Source organism: Ahaetulla prasina, chromosome 3 (genome assembly GCF_028640845.1).
Source record: "Ahaetulla prasina isolate Xishuangbanna chromosome 3, ASM2864084v1, whole genome shotgun sequence".
Lineage (NCBI taxonomy): Eukaryota > Metazoa > Chordata > Lepidosauria > Squamata > Colubridae > Ahaetulla > Ahaetulla prasina.
Window position 1 is genome coordinate 180,105,278 of NC_080541.1, and position 24,668 is coordinate 180,129,945.

General features: G+C 35.2%; 1 protein-coding gene across 3 annotated transcripts in view; it reads right to left on the minus strand.

Moving 5' to 3' along the window:
* The window catches only part of LOC131195627 (copine-5), a 173,915-nt gene that overhangs the window by 131,661 nt on the left and 17,586 nt on the right, over nucleotides 1-24,668 (minus strand). For all 3 annotated transcript variants that reach the window (XR_009154499.1, XM_058177701.1, XM_058177704.1), the window contains exon 2: nucleotides 805-845. Coding sequence is in view for 2 of the 3 variants with exons in the window: in XM_058177701.1 (XP_058033684.1) it covers nucleotides 805-845 (41 nt within the window). In the remaining variant the exon portion in view is untranslated. The remainder of the gene's footprint in view (nucleotides 1-804; nucleotides 846-24,668) is intronic.

A 24,668-nucleotide genomic window follows, 5' to 3' on the forward strand; every position in this document is an offset into this window, starting at 1 on the left:
TATAGAGAACTAAAATAAAATAAAATACACTGGACAGCACATAACTGAAGTGTATAGGCAATGTAATTGTTCAAGCCGAAGAAATAATAAACTATTAATATTTATTTATTATTTAGTTTAGATAATAGTTTATTATCAGAGATAATAAACTATTAATTCAGGTTTTCAAATGTATTAGAAATATATAACAGGAAAAGAATTTTATATATACAGTATAACGTATGCTGGGCCTAATAATTGCTATGTAGGCATGAATTTTCAGAGCTGTTTCTGTTTAATACAAAGGAAGAACTCACTCTGTCTATGCTCATTTTATACATTCAAAGCAAGTCACCTGATAGTGAAAACTGAAAACATCAACACATTTAATACATTTCTCTGTGTTTACTAACTTGGATTTCTTGACCAGTATGGTTATTTTGTATAAATATGTGAGAGCATGAGGTCGTTCAGATTATAAAGATGTAAGAATGAAAGTTCAAAGCCAATAAGACATTTTAAAGTAGTAAATATTGTTTATTTTACACCAGGAATTTTTAATTCTGTGTACAATCTGAGATTAGCAAATCCCAGTAATTATAATTATGTATTATGCTTCCCAGATTTAAATTACATTAATTTTAATTAAATTAAAGTATTGAATTTGGATTTTATTATGCCCTAAGATTGTAATTTGCATACATTTGCAATACAGAACTTGACAGATTCATAAATTGGGGACAAGAAATTTTATGAACGCAGCCCAAATATTGTAACCAAAACTCATCTTGAAGAAAAGTGAAAGTTCATGCAACACTTACGTACATGGGTCAGACTTGGAGAACGTATCTTTATCCAAAAGATTCCTGGGGAGTGGGGGAAAGGAAAAAATAGGATTATGTAAGACTAGGTTAGATATTCAGAAATGGAACTGACAAAAAACTCCCTATTTTTTTGCACTAATTCTCAACTGATTTTAAAAAAAACAAAATATTGTTTGCTTTCTAAATAATTATACACACCCAGAAATTATTGAACTCTGCTGAAATTGTCAAGGCAGTTATCAGAAGTAACCTAGGGAATTAGAGCTGAAGAATCAGACAAAAAAAATGCAATAAATAAATACACCAAAGCCAAGAAGAATGAGTTTTTGCTTACAATGAGTCAGTTCTCAGTAGCCATGCTGACTCAGCAGGAAAGTCTACAGGCTGAGAACATTTGATTGCCCAAGGAGATACTCCACATCATAGTTATTGTGCTTGGCATACTGTATTTGTAACAGAATTTCCAGCTTATATGCTTCCTAACATTAGCCAAGCATTTTATAATTCACTATTGCTTATGAACAAGTTTTCTCTCTTCAGAAAAACACTTCCTTGCAATCTATTCAGTGCTTCATATTATCTCCCAGGGCCAGTTTAATCAGCTTCCCTTAATTTGCACTTTTCAGATAAGCTGGAATACAGCTCTAATAATTTCAATTAGTATTGCCTTTTTTCATTATGTCCAGGGAAGATGGAAGCTGAAATCTAACACATCTGCAGAACATCAATTCAAATGATGGCCAAAGCACATGCAAATGAACACAACTGGAGGAAATGTCATTAACACAATATTAAAGTAGTTGCTTTGCAAAATGAGCCAGCATTGAAAGCACATTAATTAAGATGTTTGATTTCCTTTGTGCTTCAGATATTATTCTCTAAAAGAAATTGTCAAGGAATTATTCCAAATTTCACTATAATTTAGAAACCATTAATTCATCCTTAATGGAAATTCACATGTCACAATCTTCAAAATGTTTACTTCTGACCCTCTGGAACCCACACAAAACTTTAATCAGCCTGAACCAATATGCTTAGTACTCACTCAAGAATAGTTTAAGCTTCATATTGTGTTGCCTTGAATCATTCTGTAAGTAGTACGGAAAGAAAGAATTATCTAGCCAGGTAAGAAATTACGTTGCTTTGGCACTTTGCACCAATATCACTACTGTCCAATTCAGATTGTCTTTTTCACAGCAAATAAATTCATAACTGATTCACAAATTCTTGATGGCTAAAAATAGACTATAATGGACTATATTTTCACAAGTTATATCTTGATAACTAATGATGTAAAAAATGTAAAAGTTGTTTCTTTCTTTAAACTTAGGGTGCATTTTTATTCTCTGCCAGGTGGTGTAATCTTTCTTAAAGTTGGCATAAATCTCACAATACTAAGATTTTGTCTCAGGAAACTTCCTAACAACTTTATTTCCTTCAAGAATTTGCCTGTTGGACTTCCTGGTTGGCTCCGTTGGCAATGGAGGTGATCTTTCTGGTCACCAACCTCTGGATCATGTTGGACTGCTAAGACAGCGACAATCAGCTGTCCAGCAGTTCGGAAACCCCCCTCTTCGGGAGAAGAAGCGGTGGTGAGCAAAAAGAAGCAGAGGTAGAGCTTCCCTAGAGCTCCTGGAAGATACCAGGGGGCTCGAAGGGTTAAGCCCCCTCAGAACTTCAAAGTGCTCCAGATCTGAGGCTTTTTTCCTGCTCCGGCAGACCTAATTGCCGCGACCAACTTCCGGGACCAATTTTAACTTAAAGAAGATAATACCGGACTGAACAGAAACAGGAGAGCTCTAATTATAAAAGCAAGTAATCAATCAATTCCCTGTTATTTTTTTTTTTAAGTTTTGGATTTGACTTCAAAGTGAAAATGGCGATCGTTCTTTAATGAGCTACGCAGTTGAAAACGAAAGTGTTACAATTCTCTGTCTGCTGTTTATTGCTGAAGGCCAGCTGGAAATTTTTTTTAAACATTGTAATGAGAAGGGAGAAGAGATCGAGATATTGAGACTGATTTAAAAAAAAAAGACTTAAAAGGTTTATACGTAATATTAGCCGGGACCAATTTTAACTTAAAGAAGATAATACCGGACTGAACAGAAACAGGAGAGCTCTAATTATAAAAGCAAGTAATCAATCAATTCCCTGTTATTTTTTTTTTAAGTTTTGGATCTGACTTCAAAGTGAAAATGGCGATCGTTCTTTAATGAGCTACACAGTTGAAAACGAAAGTGTTACAAGTCTCACTGTCTGTTGTTTATTGCTGAGGCCAGCTGGAAATTCTTTTAAACATTGTAATGAGAAGGAGAAGAGATACTGAGACTGGAAAAAAAAAGACTTAAAAGGTTTATACGTAATATTAAGTTAAAGAGAAATTTTAAGAGATGGCAGCAAAACAATTAAAGTCAACTGCTACAAAAACTCCAGGAACATTAACACCGGGAGTCTCTCCAGCACATACAGCAGATACAAAATCACTAAATTTGGAAGCACTTCAGGATAACCTGAAAGAATTTATGAAAGAATCTCTTAACGATGCTATGAATTGGCAAACTTCCCAGATAGAGGATAAGTTTAAATTAATTACAGAAGAAATGTCAGAGATGAAAAACAGATGTTAGAAATTCAGACTGGAAATAAAGAAGTTAAAGAAGGTTTGGTGTCAGCAGTACAGGGTCTGGCATCAAATGTGATTTTATTGGAGCAGGAAGTAGAAGAAATAAAGAAAGTTAATTTAAAATTGGAAAATGAGATTGAGGCAGTTCAAAGTAAAATGGATAAAGTTGATGATGAAATTGTTTTGGTACAATATAGAGCAATGGAACTTGCTTTACGAATCCGTGGACTGAAAGAATGTAAAAATGAGAATTTGAAGCAAATTTTTTCGGAGGCCTTTGCAGAGATTTTGGCAGTTCGGCCAGTAGATGTGGCATTTTATATTGATAAAATTTATCGTGTGAATTCCTGGATAGCAAGACAAAGAAATCTTCCCAGAGACATTGTTATTTATTTTACTACTAGAACAGTGAGAAATGAGATTTTACAAGCTTTTTAAAGGAGACAAGATTCAAGCAGCCGCCAAGATATTTTAATACTAAAGGAAATTCCCCAAAATGTTGAGAGGTAGGAAGGAGTTTGCTTTTTGGTGAACGAACTTAAAAACGTCAGATTGAGTATAGATGGGACATCCCAATTGGTATAATAGTTTACTATGAAGGAAAGCACATCGTCTTAATACAGTCAGTAAAGCACAAGAGTTTTATGCTTATGTGCTTAAGGCTGAAGTCCACCATCTCCGGATGGTAGGAGAAAGGAAGGTGAAATTAAAGAAAAGAAGTGATAGTAATGGAAGAAGACCGTTTACAAGCGTTGGATGTGTCTAAGATGGGATCAGAGATTCCAAAAGAGCCAAGGATGACAAGAGCAACTGTCAAACGCAAGGAACAAGAAGAAAAGGCTCAACAGGCTCAATCTGCTATTACCAAGACGGAAACAGTGGAGGAGCAAGGCCCAAAGAAAGATATGATTTGCGGCTGGTGCTTCAAAAGTTTCGATTGCTGATAATGGCAATTAGACTTTTATCTTGGAATGTCAATGGATTAAACTCACCACAAAAGAGAAGAAAGATATTTCATTATTTGAAGCAATTTAAAATGACATTGTATGTTTACAAGAAACACATATTAGAACATTAGACCAGAAATATTTGATAAATTCAAATTGGGAATACATTTTGTTGCATCTGCTACAGAAAAGAAGAATGGACTAGTTGTTTATATAAAGAGTAATTTATCTGCAACATTAATTGAAGCGGATAATCAAGGAAGATATATTGCTATTGAACTTTTATTGGAAGGAGAAAATACTTTTAATAGGAGTTTTATGCACCAAATCAACAACAAGAAAAATTTTATAAGTTTTACATAAAAGAATAACATCTTGGGATTATAAAACTTATATATTAATGGGTGATTGGAATGGAGTGATGGATACCCAGAAAGATAAAAGAAGTCTTAGAAATATTTCCAATCGTGTAAAACTGCCAAAGGCATTCTTTGATTTGATGGAAGATTTAGAATTGAGAGATGTATGGCGAGAACGCAATGAAAAGAGAGAGATTTTACATTTTTTCTGACAGACATCAATCTTTTCTAGGATTGATTTCATTTTAATTACTAATGATTTGTTTTTCAGAGTGAAGAAGACAAAATTTGTTCTAGAACCTTGTCTGATCATAGCCGGTATGGATTGAGTTAGATCGGGAAAAAGAGGCCAGGAGGTCGTGGAGGATGAATGAGAACTTGTTTAAATATGAACAAAATGTAAATGAATGTAAAACTCTAATGAAGGAATTTTTTTCTTTGAACATGGATAAAGGGACACCTATAGAGATAGTTTGGGACACCAGTAAAGCTTATATGAGGGGAATTTTATTAGAGATGAATAATAAATATAGAAATAGACTGCACAAAAGGCGAAAAGAACTAGAAGAGGAAATTAAAAGGAAGGAGCAGTTATTGGTAGGCAATCCAGGAGATAGTAAAACAAAAGAGTCAATAAATATATTAAGAGGTCAATTTAATATGTTAATGGCAGATCAGGTGGCAACTAATTTACAATATGTAAGACATAATTTGTTTAATAATTCTAATAAACCTGGAAGGTGGTTAGCATATTTATTAAGAAAGAAACAGAAACGACGTATAATTGATAAAATAGAATATAGAGGTAAGGAAGTATATCAGCAAAATTTGATTAAAAAAGCTTTTTTAGAATATTATACTAAGTTATATTCTAGAGATGTGATTAGTGATAAAGATATAGATAGATATTTACAGGACCACGGTATTTTAGAAATTACAGTACGTCAAAGGGAAGAGTTGAATCAATTAATTTCTTCAGAGGAAATAGTGTTTGCAATTAAGCAGCTTAAAGCGAATAAAGCACCAGGTACAGATGGCTTGACAACTACTTATTATAAAAATTTACAAAATGAGATGATTGTACCACTTAAGGAGTTATTTAACAGAATACAAAGGGGAGGAGAAGCTCCTCCTTCATGGAGGACAGCTTTTATTTCATTAATACCTAAAGAAGATCGAGATGGTGTTAAACCAGAGAATTATAGGCCAATATCGCTTTTAAATACTGATTATAAGATATTTGCTAAGATACTAGCGAATAGATTGATGCCACTGATGAATCAATTAATTCATAATGACCAATCAGGATTTATTAAGGGGAGACAGATGAGATATAATATGAGACAAATTGTAAATTTACTTGAATATTTGGAAGGAAACAGCCAGGTTTCAGCAGCATTCCTCTTTTTGGATGCCGAAAAGCTTTTGATAGATTGGATTGGCAGTTTTCGTTTAAAGTAATAGATAAAATGCAATTTGGGGATTATTTTATTCAAGCAATTAAGGCTATATATCAAAAGCAAACAGCTCAAATAATAGTAAATGGTGGATTAACAGAATCTTTCAAGATTGAGAAAGGGACTAGACAAGGATGTCCCTTGTCACCATTATTATTCATTCTAACTTTGGAAATATTATTGAGTAAGATACGTGGTTTAGATCGAATAAAAGGAATTAGAATTAAAAATCAAGATTATAAATTAAGAGCGTTTGCAGATGATTTGGTTGTTTCTTTATCTCAACCAATACATTCAGCTGTATATTTGATGGAGACAATTGATCAGTATAGTAAGGTATCTGGGTTTAAAGTGAATCAACAGAAGACAAAATGATAATTAAAAATATGAATACACATCAGAGGAAGAATTAGAAAGAATAACTGGATATGAAGTAGTTAAAAGGTTAAATACTTAGGAGTATACATTACAGCATCGAATGTAAAATTATATAAAACAATTATGAGGTATTGTGGGGAAAAGTAATTAAAGAAATGGAGAAATGGAAGAAGTTACAATTATCATTGTTGGGAAGAGTGGCAGCTATAAAATGAATGTTTTGCCTAGATTTTTATTTTTGTTTCAAATGATTCCAATTTTGAAGAAAGATGCAAATTTACAAGAATGGCAAAAGGATTAATAAATTTGTATGGAAGGGTAAAAACCGAGGATAAAGTTAAAAATAATGCAAGACGTTAGGAAAGAGGGGTTTAAAATGCCTAATTTGAAATTGTACTATGATGCAGTTGTTTTAACTTTAATTTCTGATTGGATTAATTTAACAGAGGAAAGGATTTTGAATATAGAAGGTTATGGTTTGTTATATGGATGGCACGATATGTAATATATGACAAGAAAATTGATAAGACATTTAAGAATAATATGGTCAGAAGTGCGTTGTTGAGGATTTGGAAAAAATATCAATATAAGTTAGATGGAAAGATACCAATATGGACCATCCCCAGACATATGATAGAGAATATAAATATATTACAAAAAATGGAAGTTATCACTTACAAAGAGCTTTTGACTATGGAAAAAGGGGAATTACAGTTGGAATCTAGGAGAAATTGAGGGATGAAGGAAGAAATTATACATGGTTCCAGTATGGACAATTGCAATCTAGATGGAAAATAGATCAGAAAATTGGTATAAGGCAAAGTGATGATAATCTGGTAAAACAAATAAAAGATCAAGGTCAACAGCATATAAAGAGATTATATAATGTATTGGTTGAAATTGATTCAGAAATGGAGTTGGTTAAAGATTGTATGGTAAAATGGGCACAAAATTTTCAACAACCTATAATGTTAGAAACATGGGAAAAAATTTGGGTGAGGAATGTTAAATTCACGGAAGCACAAAATTTAAGAGAAAATTTTCATAAAATGTTTTATAGATAGCATTTAGATCCTAAAAAACTGTCATGTATGTATCCAAATGTGAAAGCAAAATGTTGGAGATGTGATTGTGAGGATGCTACCTATTATCATATATGGTGGACTTGCAAAAAAGTTAAAGCCTTTTGGATTAAAATATGGTGGATTATGCAGAACATTTTGAAAAAGAAGATCAAGTTTGTTCCACAGTTCTTTTTATTAGGAATAATCTCAGATTGCACTGTTATAGAGACAAAACTGATTCTGAATTTAATAACTGCTGCAAGATTATTGATTGCACAATATTGGAAGAAAGAAGACTTACCTACAATTGGAGAATGGATTAGTAAAGTATCAAATTTAGCAGAAATGGCAAAAATTTCTGCCTACTTGAAAGACTGTACACAAGAAAAATATATATTGGAATGGAGGAAGTGGATTGATTATATTCAAAATAAGTATCAGATTAAAAAATATCAATTAGTTTTTGAGTGAAGTTAGGAATTATTATGTATTAGTTTAAGAAAGAAGGGAATTGATAGTGTGATGGTGTGAAATGGAATATGTTTTATGTTATATTTTAGATTATGTTTGTTAGTTACAATACCCTGTATTCTGTTCTGGGAAGTCTCGGGGAAGGAGGCGGGAAGGGAAGACTATAAATTGATTGGTTGCCATTGTACAGGAATAATGGTAGAATTAAACAAGTTGGAATGGTGTAATGTCGGGACTGCTCGGCAAACACTCCCGAAGGAAAGGGTAAGGAAAGAGGAGTAAAGAAGGAAGAAAGTAGGTAGGTAGGTGGGTAGGGAGGAAAGAAGGAGGAGAAGAAAGGATAGGAGGAGGAGAAGAAGGAGAAGATAGAGGGTTAGAAAGGATGGTAGTGAGAAGTGGGAAAGAGGAGGGGAAGTAGGAAAGCGAGGAGAAGGTGGTGGGGGAAGTTTAAGAAGGATGAGAAGGGAAGAAAGGATTAAAGGGGGGATTGGCAGTCGAGCAGCCCTGACTGAGTATAATTTGAGTATAGGACTGATTGTTGGATAAGTGATTGTATTGTACACTGGTCAAATTGTGGGAATTATTATGGAAAAATAAAAAAATTTTGCAAAAAAAAAAAAAAAGAATTTGCCTGTTATAAAAAATTCTAATAACAAGTACTGTAACTTTTCTAAGAGCTGTCCAGCACTTGCAGTGCTGAATATAGTCTGAAAACATTACAATAAGACATGATAGTGTCTAACTGAAATGTTTCCAGATTATATTCAGCACTGTAAGTGCTGACAGCTCTTAGAAAAGTTACTGTACTTGTTATTGGGATTTTTACTTGAAAATAGGCAAATTCTTGAAGGATGTAAAGTTCACAAAGTGTATAGGATTCTTTGCTGATGTGGGTAAATTTTAGATTCTGCACTAATGGCATATTGTGCCATCAATGAATCACAGAAATAATGAAGGATTAGAAAGAGTTTAATAGCATTCCAATTTCAGAGCCAGGCCTCTCAATAGCTTATCTTTGAAGTACGCAAGAGCACCAATTAAATGTAAGAAGATACACATACTGAATGCAGAGGGAGCTTGTTTCAACTCCTTGGCACACTTCTTTCTAGAAGCAATCTTTCACTACTTTAAAGACAAAAAAACTTCAGGGATCACAGCAGGTCAGGCTGTTGCATTTGGGCAAGGGAGGAAGCAACTCTGAGTCAAAAGAACTGGGAAGATCAGTAACCAGGGCAATCAAATAAGATTTACCTGTTTCCTATGTGATTCCCACTAAGAGAGTCTTCCTCGGTGTGGTGTTCTCTAAGAGTTTTGGGAATAAAATTCCCAGGATTTATAGCCAGCATGGCTGAAATCCTGGGGGTTGTAATTTCAACTCTTCTAGAAGACAGTATGGTGATGAAATCCAAGGCAAGGTGGGAATGCAGAAGGCAGTACAAGATATATCAGTCATATTGGGAAGATGAATATTCAGAGTCAGGTACAAGAAACTACTGGAAATAACTACCAAGTGAGTCACCCATTATTATTCATTCTTAAGACTCAAATATTTAGCATCCAGAGAATAATTATTTATCCTCTTCTTCTAGGACGTGATACCCAGCTATTAACCAAGAAAACCTTCCTCCTCTCTTATTTTAAAAAAAAATCATAATCAAGGGGGGAGGGGATCCCTGTCCAGTAAAATGAGATAAAGCCAACAAGGAATTCTAGAGAAGCTGACTTTCCAGGTGTGCAAATAGAAGATAACAGACTAGAAAGGTTAGGTCTGCATGTCTCTATGCGTGTGTGTGTCCGTGTGTGTCCGTGTGTGTGTGTGTGAGAAAAACTATGAAGTGATGTCCCAGAACTTATTGTAGAGAATAGGTCTCATCTTTGAGCTTTCCTGCTTAAGCTACATATTTGATCTCACAGAAACCTGCAAGCAAAGAACTTAGACAGTATAAAGAAGAAGCATGATTTCTAAGTAATGCCCCAGATACCCTTTTCCACATGACCCCTGGCTTTCTCTGGAGTGATTGAAGATAGGGGACTCTGTGGGTCAGATACTTAAAACAGCTCTGCTTTCACCCCCGGAGAATCCCAGGACTTTCAATTATAATTCACTTTCTTTGAACAGGATGCTCTATCCCATACTGACAAGCTGCACTCACTGCTTGGCTATTGTGTATAGAAACAGAAGAATGAATGTAGGCGGCTGCTATGTATTACTCGAATGACCCATAAATCAAGAGAAAGGCACAAATCAAGAGGAAAAAAATATATAAGCCATGCTGCTTCCCTTTTGCATTAAGAATATGACTACTTTACAAACAGATTTTTAAATACCAGAAAGTGTGGGACAAAGAAAAGCACTGGAAAAATAAATCCCAACAAATAGAAAGGATGGAAAATTAGACATATAACAATTTCAGTATTTGGGGATCCATTTGTTCTACGGTGACTAAAGTTCGCTTAATAATCTCAGCACTGCCAGCCCTACTATTGAACAGAATGACTTGTCAGACTTAATACTCGGCAGGACCCTTTCTAGACCCTTAGCTCTTAATTCAGTTCTTGGCTAGACTTGACAGAAGCCTCCAAGACACAGCACAACTAGCTTAGAATTTTTACCACAGACAAAAAAAAAAGAAGAAGAAGAAGAAGAAGAACAAGCCTTAACACAGGGCTAAACTTCCAGCCCATGTATCATGCACTGGCCATGCCCATGCTTGGTTTAGCAAATGGGGGGGAAATCCCGATACGTCACGTGATGCCACTGTGACAATGTGAGTTTGACACCCCTGCCTTAACACAAGAGTTGATTGCTTATAGTACATCAAGAATCCAGAGCCTTTATAAACTTATGCTAGCACATTTAAAATTTCTTCTTTCTTGCTTTCCAAGATAACAGACAGTTGGCAGGTCCCTGAATGGACTTTGGCACTTGATTTGAGGGTCATAAACATAATAGAAAACAGTCATGTAATGTTTTATGCTATCAAGGAAGAGATTTTCTGCTGAGCTTACGAAGTTATCTGACAGGCCTTAAGCACTCTGAGCAATCATTTTCTCCTCTGTCTCTGGCAGTAAAATATTCTAGGCTAGTGCCGCGGTCTAGAGATCTTTTTTATCCTGATGATTCTTGGAAAGTTCAGAATTCTACTATGAAGTTCCCCACCCCATTTCTCAGCAGTTTGGCGACATTATACCAAGATGTGCCTTAAACCAGGCTACCAGATCTGGGCAGTAAAATTTCAGACCACCAGATAGTAGCAAAGAGATATAGAAAGCTTTGTTGACACCTACTGGTTATCCAGACTTTGTAGCCCTGGTCTGTAACCCTATCTAAGTGTTAACCTAAATGGACAACCACTCAGCTTGGTTTTCCAATTCTACCCCCATGAATATTCATAGATTTTAAAAACATGCTACTGCTCCCTAGTCGTTTTTATTATTTAGAAGAATGTTTGGTGTATTCCTTTCAACTTTACCATTTTTTACAAAAAAGGTGACAATCTGATGAAGTTAAAATCTTGCAAAAAGTTCATTTCACCCCGATGCTATTTCATTTTCTCTTCTTTGCTTCCTCCACTCTCATCCTCCTTAAAGCATCCTGTGTTTTTTAATCCTAATGTCTGTAGTGACCCACATATCTTTGTTTACATACAACCATTGTAAGATCAGGCATATGATCTGAAGACATTATTAATAACATTACAAGCTCTGTATAATGAATCCCACTAGATGGTATTTTAAATTTAAAAACCTGGGAAGAGAAAGAGAGTGATGGGAAACGACATCAAGAAGGGCAGCATTTCAGCAATCATGTAATAAATGCAACCAAGTAACCAACCAACACAGCAAAGAAACTTTTTCTCAAAGCTGGAAAAAAATGAACACAAAATTGGGTAAGTCATTTTGGCTCAGATTTAATTATCTTTAATGTCAACTTTAAAAGCAACTTGAACGAATGTTTAATTTAAAAATGCCCTGATATGTTTATAAAACTGTCTGAGATTTTATAGCTTATGTTTTTCCAAGTAAAATTACACATATGCACCTTTGGACAGGAAGAAACTAGCTGGAAAAATCTATTTCCTATGAACCTCCAGTGCCATCCCTGGTGGAAATTGCTTGGGAATCCTGGGAGTTGTAACCTCAACACTGCAGGTAAGCATCAAGCAAGATATGTAGAAAGGAGCAGGGCTTTAGTTACAGAGTCATGGTTTCCAGTGTCACTTTTTAAAATTCTCCCCTGAAGACATACCTTTGTGGGGAAGGCCACAGCTATACAGGTTTCTTATAGCACTATAATAGGGTTGCATAAATACTCTCCTGAAAAGCAGTGAGCTCTGAATAAATTTTTTATTTATCACACTATTCAAGAACATCACAGCCTGTAATTAGCATCTTAAATTTCTCAGTCTTCTAACTCTGTTTGCAGACCATAACAGTCGGGTACTCTTTTAACCAGAAATACTTGGTTTTCCAATTCTACCCCCATGAATATTCATAGATTTTAAAAACATGCTACTGCTCCCTAGTCGTTTTTATTATTTAGAAGAATGTTTGGTGTATTCCTTTCAACTTTACCATTTTTTACAAAAAAGGTGACAATCTGATGAAGTTAAAATCTTGCAAAAAGTTCATTTCACCCCGATGCTATTTCATTTTCTCTTCCACTCTCATCCTCCTTAAAGCATCCTGTGTTTTTTAATCCTAATGTCTGTAGTGACCCACATATCTTTGTTTACATACAACCATTGTAAGATCAGGCATATGATCTGAAGACATTATTAATAACATTACAAGCTCTGTATAATGAATCCCACTAGATGGTATTTTAAATTTAAAAACCTGGGAAGAGAAAGAGAGTGATGGGAAACGACATCAAGAAGGGCAGCATTTCAGCAATCATGTAATAAATGCAACCAAGTAACCAACCAACACAGCAAAGAAACTTTTTCTCAAAGCTGGAAAAAAATGAACACAAAATTGGGTAAGTCATTTTGGCTCAGATTTAATTATCTTTAATGTCAACTTTAAAAGCAACTTGAACGAATGTTTAATTTAAAAATGCCCTGATATGTTTATAAAACTGTCTGAGATTTTATAGCTTATGTTTTTCCAAGTAAAATTACACATATGCACCTTTGGACAGGAAGAAACTAGCTGGAAAAATCTATTTCCTATGAACCTCCAGTGCCATCCCTGGTGGAAATTGCTTGGGAATCCTGGGAGTTGTAACCTCAACACTGCAGGTAAGCATCAAGCAAGATATGTAGAAAGGAGCAGGGCTTTAGTTACAGAGTCATGGTTTCCAGTGTCGCTTTTTAAAATTCTCCCCTGAAGACATACCTTTGTGGGGAAGGCCACAGCTATACAGGTTTCTTATAGCACTATAATAGGGTTGCATAAATACTCTCCTGAAAAGCAGTGAGCTCTGAATAAATTTTGTATTTATCACACTATTCAAGAACATCACAGCCTGTAATTAGCATCTTAAATTTCTCAGTCTTCTAACTCTGTTTGCAGACCATAACAGTCGGGTACTCTTTTAACCAGAAATACTTGGTTTCCAACTCAGTTTCACATCTCTTGTTTTCTGCTTAACTTTGCATTCTGAGAAAGTGGAGGCCGGTGCTCTGATAAAATCATCTTCCCAAGATAATCAGTTTTTGCTCTGCATGCAATATTGCTTAAATCTCAGTATAATTGCCTATTTCTCATTGGTTAACTCAGGGCCCTTCAACCCATCAAATACCTTCTGTTTTGTTATAAACAAAATATCTCATCCAGCTTTTCAATTTTCTGACACCAAGTGCAGGAGAAAGAGTTGTTTTATTCTCTCCCATTGCTTTGCACATTTCTAAGGGGAGTCAGTGTTGCTTTGCTAATTGCTTTATTATTCATTCTGGCTGTTTACTCCTTGTCATTTTTAAAACTCATGCTTCTATGTGCATGTTAATGAATAAGAAAAGACAGAACTGGTAGGATATGCTTCCTTCAATAGAAAGAAGGCTCTAGAATAGTTGTTTCTCAACATAACAAGACCTCCAATTGGGCAATGTGATTACGTTCCTTTTCCAACATGGTGCAAACTCAGGACTGGGTTGGGGAGGGTCGGCTTTGAGCTGACCTAGCAAGCCTTCCCTTTTGTTCTTAAATTTATTCAAATAATATTAAAAATGGCAAACAATAATCACATTGTACATGAGAAAAACAATTCAAAATCCACAAAAGCGGTACATTTATTATTTCTAAATCACGGCAGCCCTTTGACTGTCAGGAATTTTTTATCTAGTCAAATAGTTGGTGGAAGGGAGGAATGTGTCCGATCAATAAAGCACATTACATTAGTCAAGGGAGACACTGAGAAGGAGAGCTGTGTTGGATTATGGTAGCAATAAATAAATAAATCAGAAGGAGTCTGATTATTCAGTGGTATATGATGAATACTCTCCAACCATGCAACTTAATTTTATCAGTCAGAGACAAGTGCTAGGTTCCATTAGCAGTTTTCTTAAAGCTTGCTGTGAAGAAGAAGAAGAAGAAGAAGAAGAAGAAGAAGAAGAAGAAGAAGAAGAAGAAGAAGAAGAAGAAGAAGAAGAAGAAGAAGAAGAAGAAGAAGAAGAAGAAGAAGAAGAAGAAGAAGAAGAAAAAAGGAAGTGTTTGTAAGCTTTCCATTTTTGGAAATAGAAAATGTAGCTGTTAAAATCAGAATTACAGGACCATCTTCTCCCAGTATCCTAATAATAGTGGTTTGCCTCAGATAAAGGAGACTCCACCAGTAGGAAACTCAGAAATCTTCCTTTTCAAATGTGGTTCTGCTCCTCTGGAATAATTGCTTCCAGACATCAGAATAGTCCCTTCCTGGCAGGCTTTTGAAAAATCTGTAAAATTGTGACTGTTTCATCAAGCCATAGAAACTGAATGCTACTGCTCCTTACTCTGGTGAAGAGTGGGGTTTTCATTTTTTGGTCCATTCCCATTCTTTTCCTTTCTTCTTTTCCTTTTCCTATTGATGTGTTCTATCAATATTATTTATATGTTTAACTGTTTGTTTTTAATCTGAATATGGAAATTGCATGACATTCCAAGTTGGCTTTAAGTCTGTAAACAAATAAAATTGGTTCTGTTAGCTTTGAAACTTGACCCAGAAAATCTGATTCTGCCGATTTTTAAAAAAAATTACACTAGCTAACTAGTTTTGAGGCATATCATGAATACTGAGTTAGCATTGGTGTCACACAGATATTATCATTCCAAAAGTAGATTTCACAAAATGTACATATATCATAAAAATCAACACTAAAAATTCCATGCAAATTTTTGTGACATTTCTACAAGTAAAAAAAAAGAACTTAGTAAGACTGTACAGTTCTTTCCTCCTTGTCATAAATATTATTGTTTACTTCACTTATTACATGTAATTGCTATTATATGCAATTGTGGCTTCATACAATGAGTAACTATAATTACATAATAACTTTATCCCTGCACATAATTTTATCCCTGATTTGTTTCCAACCTTTTCCTATTGATGTGTTCTATCAATATTATTTATATGTTTAACTGTTTGTTTTTAATCTGAATATGGAAATTGCATGACATTCCAAGTTGGCTTTAAGTCTGTAAACAAATAAAATTGGTTCTGTTAGCTTTGAAACTTGACCCAGAAAATCTGATTCTGCCGATTTTTAAAAAAAATTACACTAGCTAACTAGTTTTGAGGCATATCATGAATACTGAGTTAGCATTGGTGTCACACAGATATTATCATTCCAAAAGTAGATTTGCCAACAAAAAAGAGAACATATGTAAAGACAAATAGAGCTGAGCGACTGAGCAGACAAGCCATTCAGGCAAGACTTAACCATTTGTCTTTTTGTTTGTAGCCAATATTAACTAAAAACATGATTATTCCCCCCCCCCACAAAATGTTCATATATCATAAAAATCAACACTAAAAATTCCATGCAAATTTTTGTGACATTTCTACAAGTAAAAAAAAAGAACTTAGTAAGACTGTACAGTTCTTTCCTCCTTGTCATAAATATTATTGTTTACTTCACTTATTACATGTAATTGCTATTATATGCAATTGTGGCTTCATACAATGAGTAACTATAATTACATAATAACTTTATCCCTGCACATAATTTTATCCCTGCACATAATTTATCCCTGCACTTTATCCCTGCACATAATTTTATCCCTGATTTGTTTCCAACCTTTTCCTATCTCTAAACCAACAGAAGATCAAAATGGGGAAATTAAAAAAGAGGAAAAACTGAAATTTGGCTAGAAAGAAAAAAAAACATGCAATTTTTTCCCTATATGATTGACTTTGGCTTAGTTTTGGCTTAGTCAACAAAACATGCTAAATTAGGTTAGGCCTATGGTGATATATGAATGAGTGCCACTTCACACATTACAAAATTCAGATATGATAGTGAATTTTATGTTGAAATGTTCAACAAATGTACATATTTTATAAATATAAAATATAAAGCTTACCTGCCCTGAAACTCTATAATCATAATCCACTCATACTTTTTTTAATACAATCATTTGTTAGTCTCTCTATATCTAATTCCTTCACATAAAACAGTTCCTGATCCTCATTCATCAATCTGCAATTGGATTTTATAATTTAATCCAATGGGAAATTTAAAAAAAACAGTTCAGCAGGTGGCCATTTTAAGCAGGAGCACTCAAGTTTTTCCTGCAATGTTGTCTCTCTTTTAAGAGGAAAATTGGAAGCTAAAAGCTTCAACAGACCCTTTCCTTGCTATATAAGATGAAGCTGCTAAAACCTCTCTCTGTAAATTGCCAAAAGTTCCACAGAAACATTACATTTAATTGCAGACAAATCACAGCGCAGAAGTCCTGATTTGCAGCTTTAGCATCCGTGTTCAGTCAATGGCATCTCCACTTAGATTTGAAAGGACTGACCACTCTGAAACCTTGAATAAGTCACTGTAAATAATACTCTAATGGAACTATTCAACTAATACCATCAAGGCAGCCGCTCTGTAATTGACTAAAGGTAAGTCAAAAACAGCCTTAGCCTGCTCAGAGAACATACTAGATTAAAATTAATTTGAATTTCATCTAACACCCAGCTAGGAAGCAGACCTAGATAATGTTAGCTAAGCAGAATTGGATCTTTTTGGTGCTTGGATGAGAGACCCCAGAAAATCCTAGCGATGTAAGCAAGACTCTTACGTGGGGAAATGGGGAAAATGTTCTAGAAGAAAGAACTGAATACTCTTTCTGTCCTACTTTCACAAAAACTGCCTTGATCGGTGTCAGGAGTTGGGCTTGACTCAAATGACACAACAATTTTATTAAAGGCTCTATCTATCCACCCATCTACCCATCCATCTTTGGAAAAGAAATGAAGAACAATATTTGATTCAGGAGGAATGATCACGAGAATAATAAAGTACAAGCTAGGGATATTCTTCAGTCACAGGATTTATTTTCACTTTGACAAACTGAGAATGATGACTGAGTCCAGGAAAGTTTCCATTTCATCTCATCCTGTAAAAGCCACAGAAGAAAAATGTAACATTAATTCACCTCCAACTTTCTATGAGAAAGAGACCACCAGCCATGAATTCTGAAGGACACACCAGAGAAACAATATTATGGGATTGTTATGGGGAATGAGGCTATTTTTAATGAAGGAAGAGAATAAATAGGAGCAGAAAAGGCCATTATGATGCAACTGTGATGTGGCTGAACATCTAAATAAAGAAAAGCATTGGTTTTGTCATGCCATATCTACCTAATTGCCCCTCTGTCCCTGAAAAATTGAGCTGTTACTTGCTGCAATCTAAATCTTGGAAAGATATGAAATAATAAAAAAATAACATTCAGTAAACAAAGGTTTAGCTCAGGCTGATAAAGCCTGTTATTAAGAACACAGAGACTGCAATTACTGCAGGTTCAAGCCCGGCCCAAGGTTGACTCAGCCTTCCACCCTTTATAAGGTAGGTAAAATGAGGACCCAGATTGTTGGGGGGGCAATAAGTTGACTTTGTAAAAATATACAAATAGAATGAGACTATTGCCTTATACACTGTAAGCCGCCCTGAGTCTTCGGAGAAGGGCGGGGTATAAATGTAAACAAAACAAAAAAAAAGATATAAAGTTGTTGTTTTCAGAACAAACAAACAAAAATGACATTTGCTCTTAGAACTGGAATCTATGGTCATCCAGAAGCTCTGGACTAGTGTTCCCAGTAGCCATAAGCAGCAGGGCCAGTAAGGAAACATGCTGGAAATTATAGTCCATCTAGAAGACCACAGATTCGTCAAGCCTATTTAATTACATCAACTTGTCCTTCCTTCAAGAAATCCATAAGGCTCTGTACATGAAGATGGCTATAGAAGCCATAATTTAATTTAATTAATTTAGGTATTGCCTAACTCCAGAATTGCCTCTGTGGCTCACAACGTAATAAAGAAAATAAAATATAATGTAATTGAATCAAATAGAATAAAGTTGAGAGAAAGCAATTGCTTTCACTGCTGTCTTCTAGACCAGTTGAAACCTCCAATTGAACTTCAAGGGTAGTCCCATATACAGCACTATGTAGTAGTTGACCCTTGAGGTGATTAGGGCATGAAACACGATCTGAAGGGCTTCCCGATCCAAGAAAGGCTGCAACTAATCCACTGATGGAGCTAGGCAAAGGCCTTCTTGGAGATAGCACAAGCAAGAGCTCAAGCTAGAACAGTGAATCGAAGAAGACCCCCAGATTGTGCACCACCCTTGAATAAAGAAGTGCAACCCCACTCAAGGTTAAATTTGGAACTTCCACAGAACTAGGTGACATTAATATCTACAGCTACCCAGTAAGACTTAGATGATTCCTCCCCATTCAGGTTTGTATGCATTGGGACAGGTCTTTGACAGCTGCAATTAGCTGGTTTGGGGTCAAAAGATATAACTGATTATCATCATCATGATACTGAACCAACAGGTAATCTCACCCAGTGTTTCATGTAGATGTTGAAGAGGAATAGACAGAACATTAAGCCCTGTGGAATACTACAAAAGAGGGACCTGGAAAGGGACCTCTCCATCCTCTACAATCACTGATTCAAACTGAACCTGAAGAAACGTTGTAAGATGTTGCCCTCAATTTCCAGCTGCCCAAAAGCCTAGAAGGTTTCTGTGGTTGACGATACTGAAAACAGCTGAAAAATCAAGAAGCACATGGATAGATACATCACCTCCATACCAGCAAAGGTCATCAACAAGCAAAACCAAGATTGTCTCTGTCCTAAATCAAGTCCTGAAATTTGACTGAAACCAGTTGAGATAATTTGCTTCCTCCAGGGTCCTAAACATGGCAATCCAACCAACTTCTCAACAAGGAGAAGGGACATTATTCAAGACCACTGGTTCTAAGGGACAATGTTAGAAACGTATTGGATATTTTGAAGTATTTAAAACAACATAATAAAAAGTAAGCAGCACAGATTTTTTCTGATGTAGAAAAGGCCTTTGACAATTTGAACTGGACTTTTTTGTTTAAAACTTTGGAAGATGCAGGCTTTGGTGAGAATTTTATCAAATGGGTAAAATGGATTTTACACTGCACAAAAGGCAGATAGTTGCGAATGGGGAATTAACAAAACCCTGGAGATACAGAAAGGAACTAGGCAAGGATGGATGCCCTTCATTACCATTTATTTTAGCTGTGGAAGTATTGACCATAGATATAAAGTAAGATGAGACTATTGCTGGAGTGAAGATTAAAAAAGAAACTTACACTTTAAAGGTTTTTGCTAACGACCTTGTGATTATTTTGGAAGATCCTCTGGAAGGAATAGAAATATTAATGGAAAAAATTATGGACATGTGGGTATTAGCTGGCTTTAATATTAATAACTAAAAGACAAAGGTATTAGTAAGGAATATGAATATCAAAAAATAAATGGAATTGATGGAAAAATGGTTTTAAGATTGAGAAAAGGTTAAATACTTCGGTATTACTATGACTAACATGAATTATATGTTATACCAGAATAATTATGTTAAAACATGGAATGAAATCAAGAAGAACGTATTAAGATAGGAGAAATTACAATTGTCATTGTTCTGTGATAAAAATGGATGTTTTGCTAAGAAAGAGTTTTTATTTCAAAATAATGACAACCTATAATGACAACTGATGTACATTTAAACAATAGCAGAAAGATATATATAATTTTTAATGTCAAGGGAAAAAAACCCCAAGAGTTAAATATAAAATACTTCAATATGCAAAAGAAAAAAGAAGACTGGAAGAGCACAATCTGAGGTTCAGAGGTTATATAGTTATATAATAAAGTTAAGGTTAATGTAGATTTTAAGATTCATAATATTAGAAGTACTACTATATTAAGACTATGGAACAGATAGAAGTCCAGACTGTGCTTGAAAATACTTTTATAGGTTTCAGTATTTTACAAGAAAGAAACAACAGGTAAAGAAAAATGTTTATCCTCTCGAGAGTTGCTAGAACAAATAAATAGAAAATAAAAGATGAAAAAAGAAAAAAATGAACTTATGATTTATGGTCTTGAATATTAGAAAAGATAACTCGTGGAAAGAAGGAAACTTTGATGTAACCTTAGAGAGAGAGATGGTAAAATTTAAATGCATTTATATCTGCGGTCAAAAAGATCAGTTGCTTCTTTATTTCTTTTCTATTTCTTTTCCTATTTTCTTTCTTATTCAAATTCTTTATTTTTTGTTTTCCAATATTTGTATTGTTTTTAACCTTGTTGAAAATTTCTTCAGTAAAAATTATATTTGAAAAAGACTACTTGGTCCAAGGTTGGCCTCTTGAGAAAGGGATGTACCATTGCCACTTTCAAGGCTAAAGGCATTACTCCTCCCTCAAAGAGGCTGACACCACCACAGCATGGACTCACCTGCAGGTCATCTTCCTGGTTCCTTTCATGATTCAGTAGAGACCTCTATCCAACAAACAGGCAGCCAAGCTTACAGCACAGAGAATTCGGTCCCATGTTCAAACTCCTCCCAGATCAGACCATAAGACTGTATCTCAGGCACCTCACCTGGATCTGCCCAGTCTGAATCTAGCTTGCAGCAGACCAGAGTGATGTTAAACCATTAAATATCCAAAATAATCTTCACAACACCCCTGCAGATGATTCTAGGCCTAGTCACTGTCTAGTAGGGATGGGATCATCCTAAATAAGGTCATTGTACTGCTATTAGTGAACCACAGTTAAGGGGAGAGAAATACTGATTTTCTAAAGATTTGTTTAAATCCCACCTTTATTACTTTTATAAATACCTAAAGGCAGTGAACATACCTAATACTCTTCCATCCTCCTATTTTTTCCAAAACAACTCTGTAAAATGGCTTGGGCTGAGAGAAAGTGTTTGATCAAAAGTTACCCATCTAGATTTCATACCTAAAGCAGGACTAGAACTGAGTTTCCTGGTTTCTAGCCTGGTGCCTTAACCACTAAATCAAACTGGTTTTGCTGCCCTTATTGCAATGAGGCAATTTCTAATATCATATATAATGATACATAACATGTTTCATGACATCTCTTGCCCTCACCACCCTTCCACAGCCATTCATGGCTACACGGTATCATCTTCCGTACTATCTTTACAAAGTCCACAAGATGGATTCAGTGGAAAGAGATTGTCTTTGACCAACCAAGATTTCATGACAAAGCAAGACTACCAAAATTGAAGTCTCCCAAATGTGACACTTACATTCTACTTGATTTCCTGTTTATTCAGAATGCTTTTCAAGAAGCTTAAGCCCAAGAAAGCCAGAATCTGTGATTAATCAGGATCACCAAATATATTCAGAAAATTAAAAATATTCTGGGATGCAATTTCTTCTACGCAGCAAGTTATTCTTATTTCTGCATTTATTAATGCTAAGCAACAAGAACCTTTCCCCTCCTCCTGGTTTTACAACTGAAATATTCTTCATGCTGGAATAGTAGCTACACTAATAAAAACCAAGAAAGCACATTTCAAGTTATATGTTTTGCCTTGACAGCACATGCAGTCCTAGGCAATGGATGGAAGGGATTGGTATCTCTTGAAGAATGCAGAGGGAAACCTGAGTATCCTTGGGGAATTCTGTTTAAAGGCTTCTAATGCCAAAAACTGACACAGAAATTAGCCCTTTCCTTCTAATATTTCTTTGTATTAGAAAAAGAATAAATCAGACTTCTGGTGTCTGCTTTTCGATTGTAAAGCAGATTGTAAATTCCAAAGGCAGAGCCCTCATAACATGCTTGGCATTCTCAATTGCCCCAGGAAAACACAATCTGTGACATCCTCATAGGATAAATCACCCTGCTTTCATCGAGATTCCCCTGTACTAAAGAGAAAGAAACTTAGGCTGGGTAATTTGTCAGGCATCCCATAGGCATGCTAGGATCTCAATCTTTTGCTTCTATTCAGAAACCAAACAACTTGAAAGAGGACCGAAGCTGTGCTTATTACTCCCTCAAGGACTTCTCATTAATGAGACTCTCCCTTTAAGCAAGCACTTTCTCCTGTAACGGTGCTTTCAGCCTATCTGCATCTGTGCCATGCAGCCCAGTATATGCTATGGCCTGCCTTAATGTATCACATGGAAATGAAGACTGGAAGTCTTGGGAACAAAGGAAAACTCAATAAAAAAAGTAAAACAGCAGCAGAAAAGCATTGCAGGGGACTTTCAGAATAGGGTAAGGTTATAGAGCCTTCCATCCTATATCAGCCTTCCATCCTTTAAAAGGTAGGTAAAATGAGGACCCAGATTGTTGGGGGCAATTAAGTTGACTTTGTATATAATATACAAATGGATGAAGACTATTGCTTAACACATTGTAAGCCGCCCTGAGTCTTCAGAGAAGGGCGGGATATAAATTCAAATTTAAAAAAATAGAAAAACTGGACACTCTTTTAACTTTCCAGGATAACCCCCATCTAGTCCTCCATCAGTCTTGTCAATGATCTGTAGAGAAGCAGGAAAACACAATAAGCTGAAGCTCAAGACATATGTTGTATGAGCGATTTATGTATCAAGTACCCCCACTACTTGTCCTTAAGCAAGATAAAGTTCAGGAGATCCTTCCTTCATTATCAATCATATTTAATCCAAGTCTGACCCATGAAGATTACAAATACAAGAAATATCAAGTTCCAAGGGAAGTATATACTTCAGTGGTTCCCAACCAGTGTGCCGCGGCACTAAGGGGTGCCGTGAGATCTTTTGAGGGTGCCGGGAACTTTTGAGCTACGGAGATTTTAAATATCTATTTCCTTATAAGGGTGCCGGGAACTTTTGAAAGGCTTTCCAAGGGTGCCTCAAACAAGAAAAGGTTGTGCCTCAAACAAGAAAAGGTTGGGAACCACTGATATACTTGCTTGTTTCACAGAAATACTACTGCACTGATTTCTATGGTTCTCTTTGAAATGTCCAAAAATGAAACTCAGGTAACTTCTCTAAATAGTGTCAGCCCTAAAGTAGACCAGGTCAGGAAACTGACTTCACAAGAAATACTGAAACTTTCTGTTATTGATATAGGTTATAATAACAGATGTAGTTTTTTTTTCTTCCTGTCTCTTATACCAAGGAAAATTAAGGTGGAGACAGCTTACAGGGTTGCTGCAAAGATTAGAACTAGACAATGCATCTGAAGTGCTTTGAAATAAATATATCAGAGGACTTATGAATGTTAAACATCAAAATACCCCGATACCTCCCTTGAGGAAAAGAAAAGGAAATCAGAAAAATTGAATCATGCAAACTTTATGGATCGTCAACAAAATGTTTTTTTTAAAGGTACTCTTCCAATTTAAAAATGTACCATAAAAGATCTATATGGCCATTAATACATCTTATTATAACAAATCTGTATGAACTGTGAAACATCTCATCTCCTTCCATAGTCTATAATATTTAATTTGTTCTTTCAAATTGTGGAATGTATTATTTTTGGAACTATGATTTGATTTTTAGAAAGGGGATTCAGAAAGATTTGATGTGCCCCATTATTTATATTTAAAAATGCAATTTTGTTTGCCCCTTTCCATACTTTTCCAATTATAACTATTTGTTTTCAGTAAAAATGATCCAAACAAAGGTACAAAACATACTAAATGTACAAAATATTCTAATAGATTCTTTCTATTTGTGCTAGAAAATGGTTCCCAAAACTGTCTGGTACTTACATTCTGACCAATGTGGAGAATCAGAGATACTAAGTACCTCCCATAGGACTAAATATATGTAAGTACATCTCATCCCTGGGATACTTTCAACTACACCCTCAGAAAATCAGTGCCCTGACCCTACGATATGGACCTCCTAAAAGGTAAAAGAGCTGGGAGACCCCATATAATCAATACAAAACTGGAAGCAGCAATATAATCGCAATATAATCAAGTTCTAAGCAGAACACAGAGGGCATGCCAAAACAACTGACTTCTGTTTTTATGTATGTTAAAAGGCCAAGCACTGAGTTTATTTGCCACTACAGGGCTCCTAGACACTCTTCTAACAAAGCTAAACCAACTGACTTGTAAGTGGAT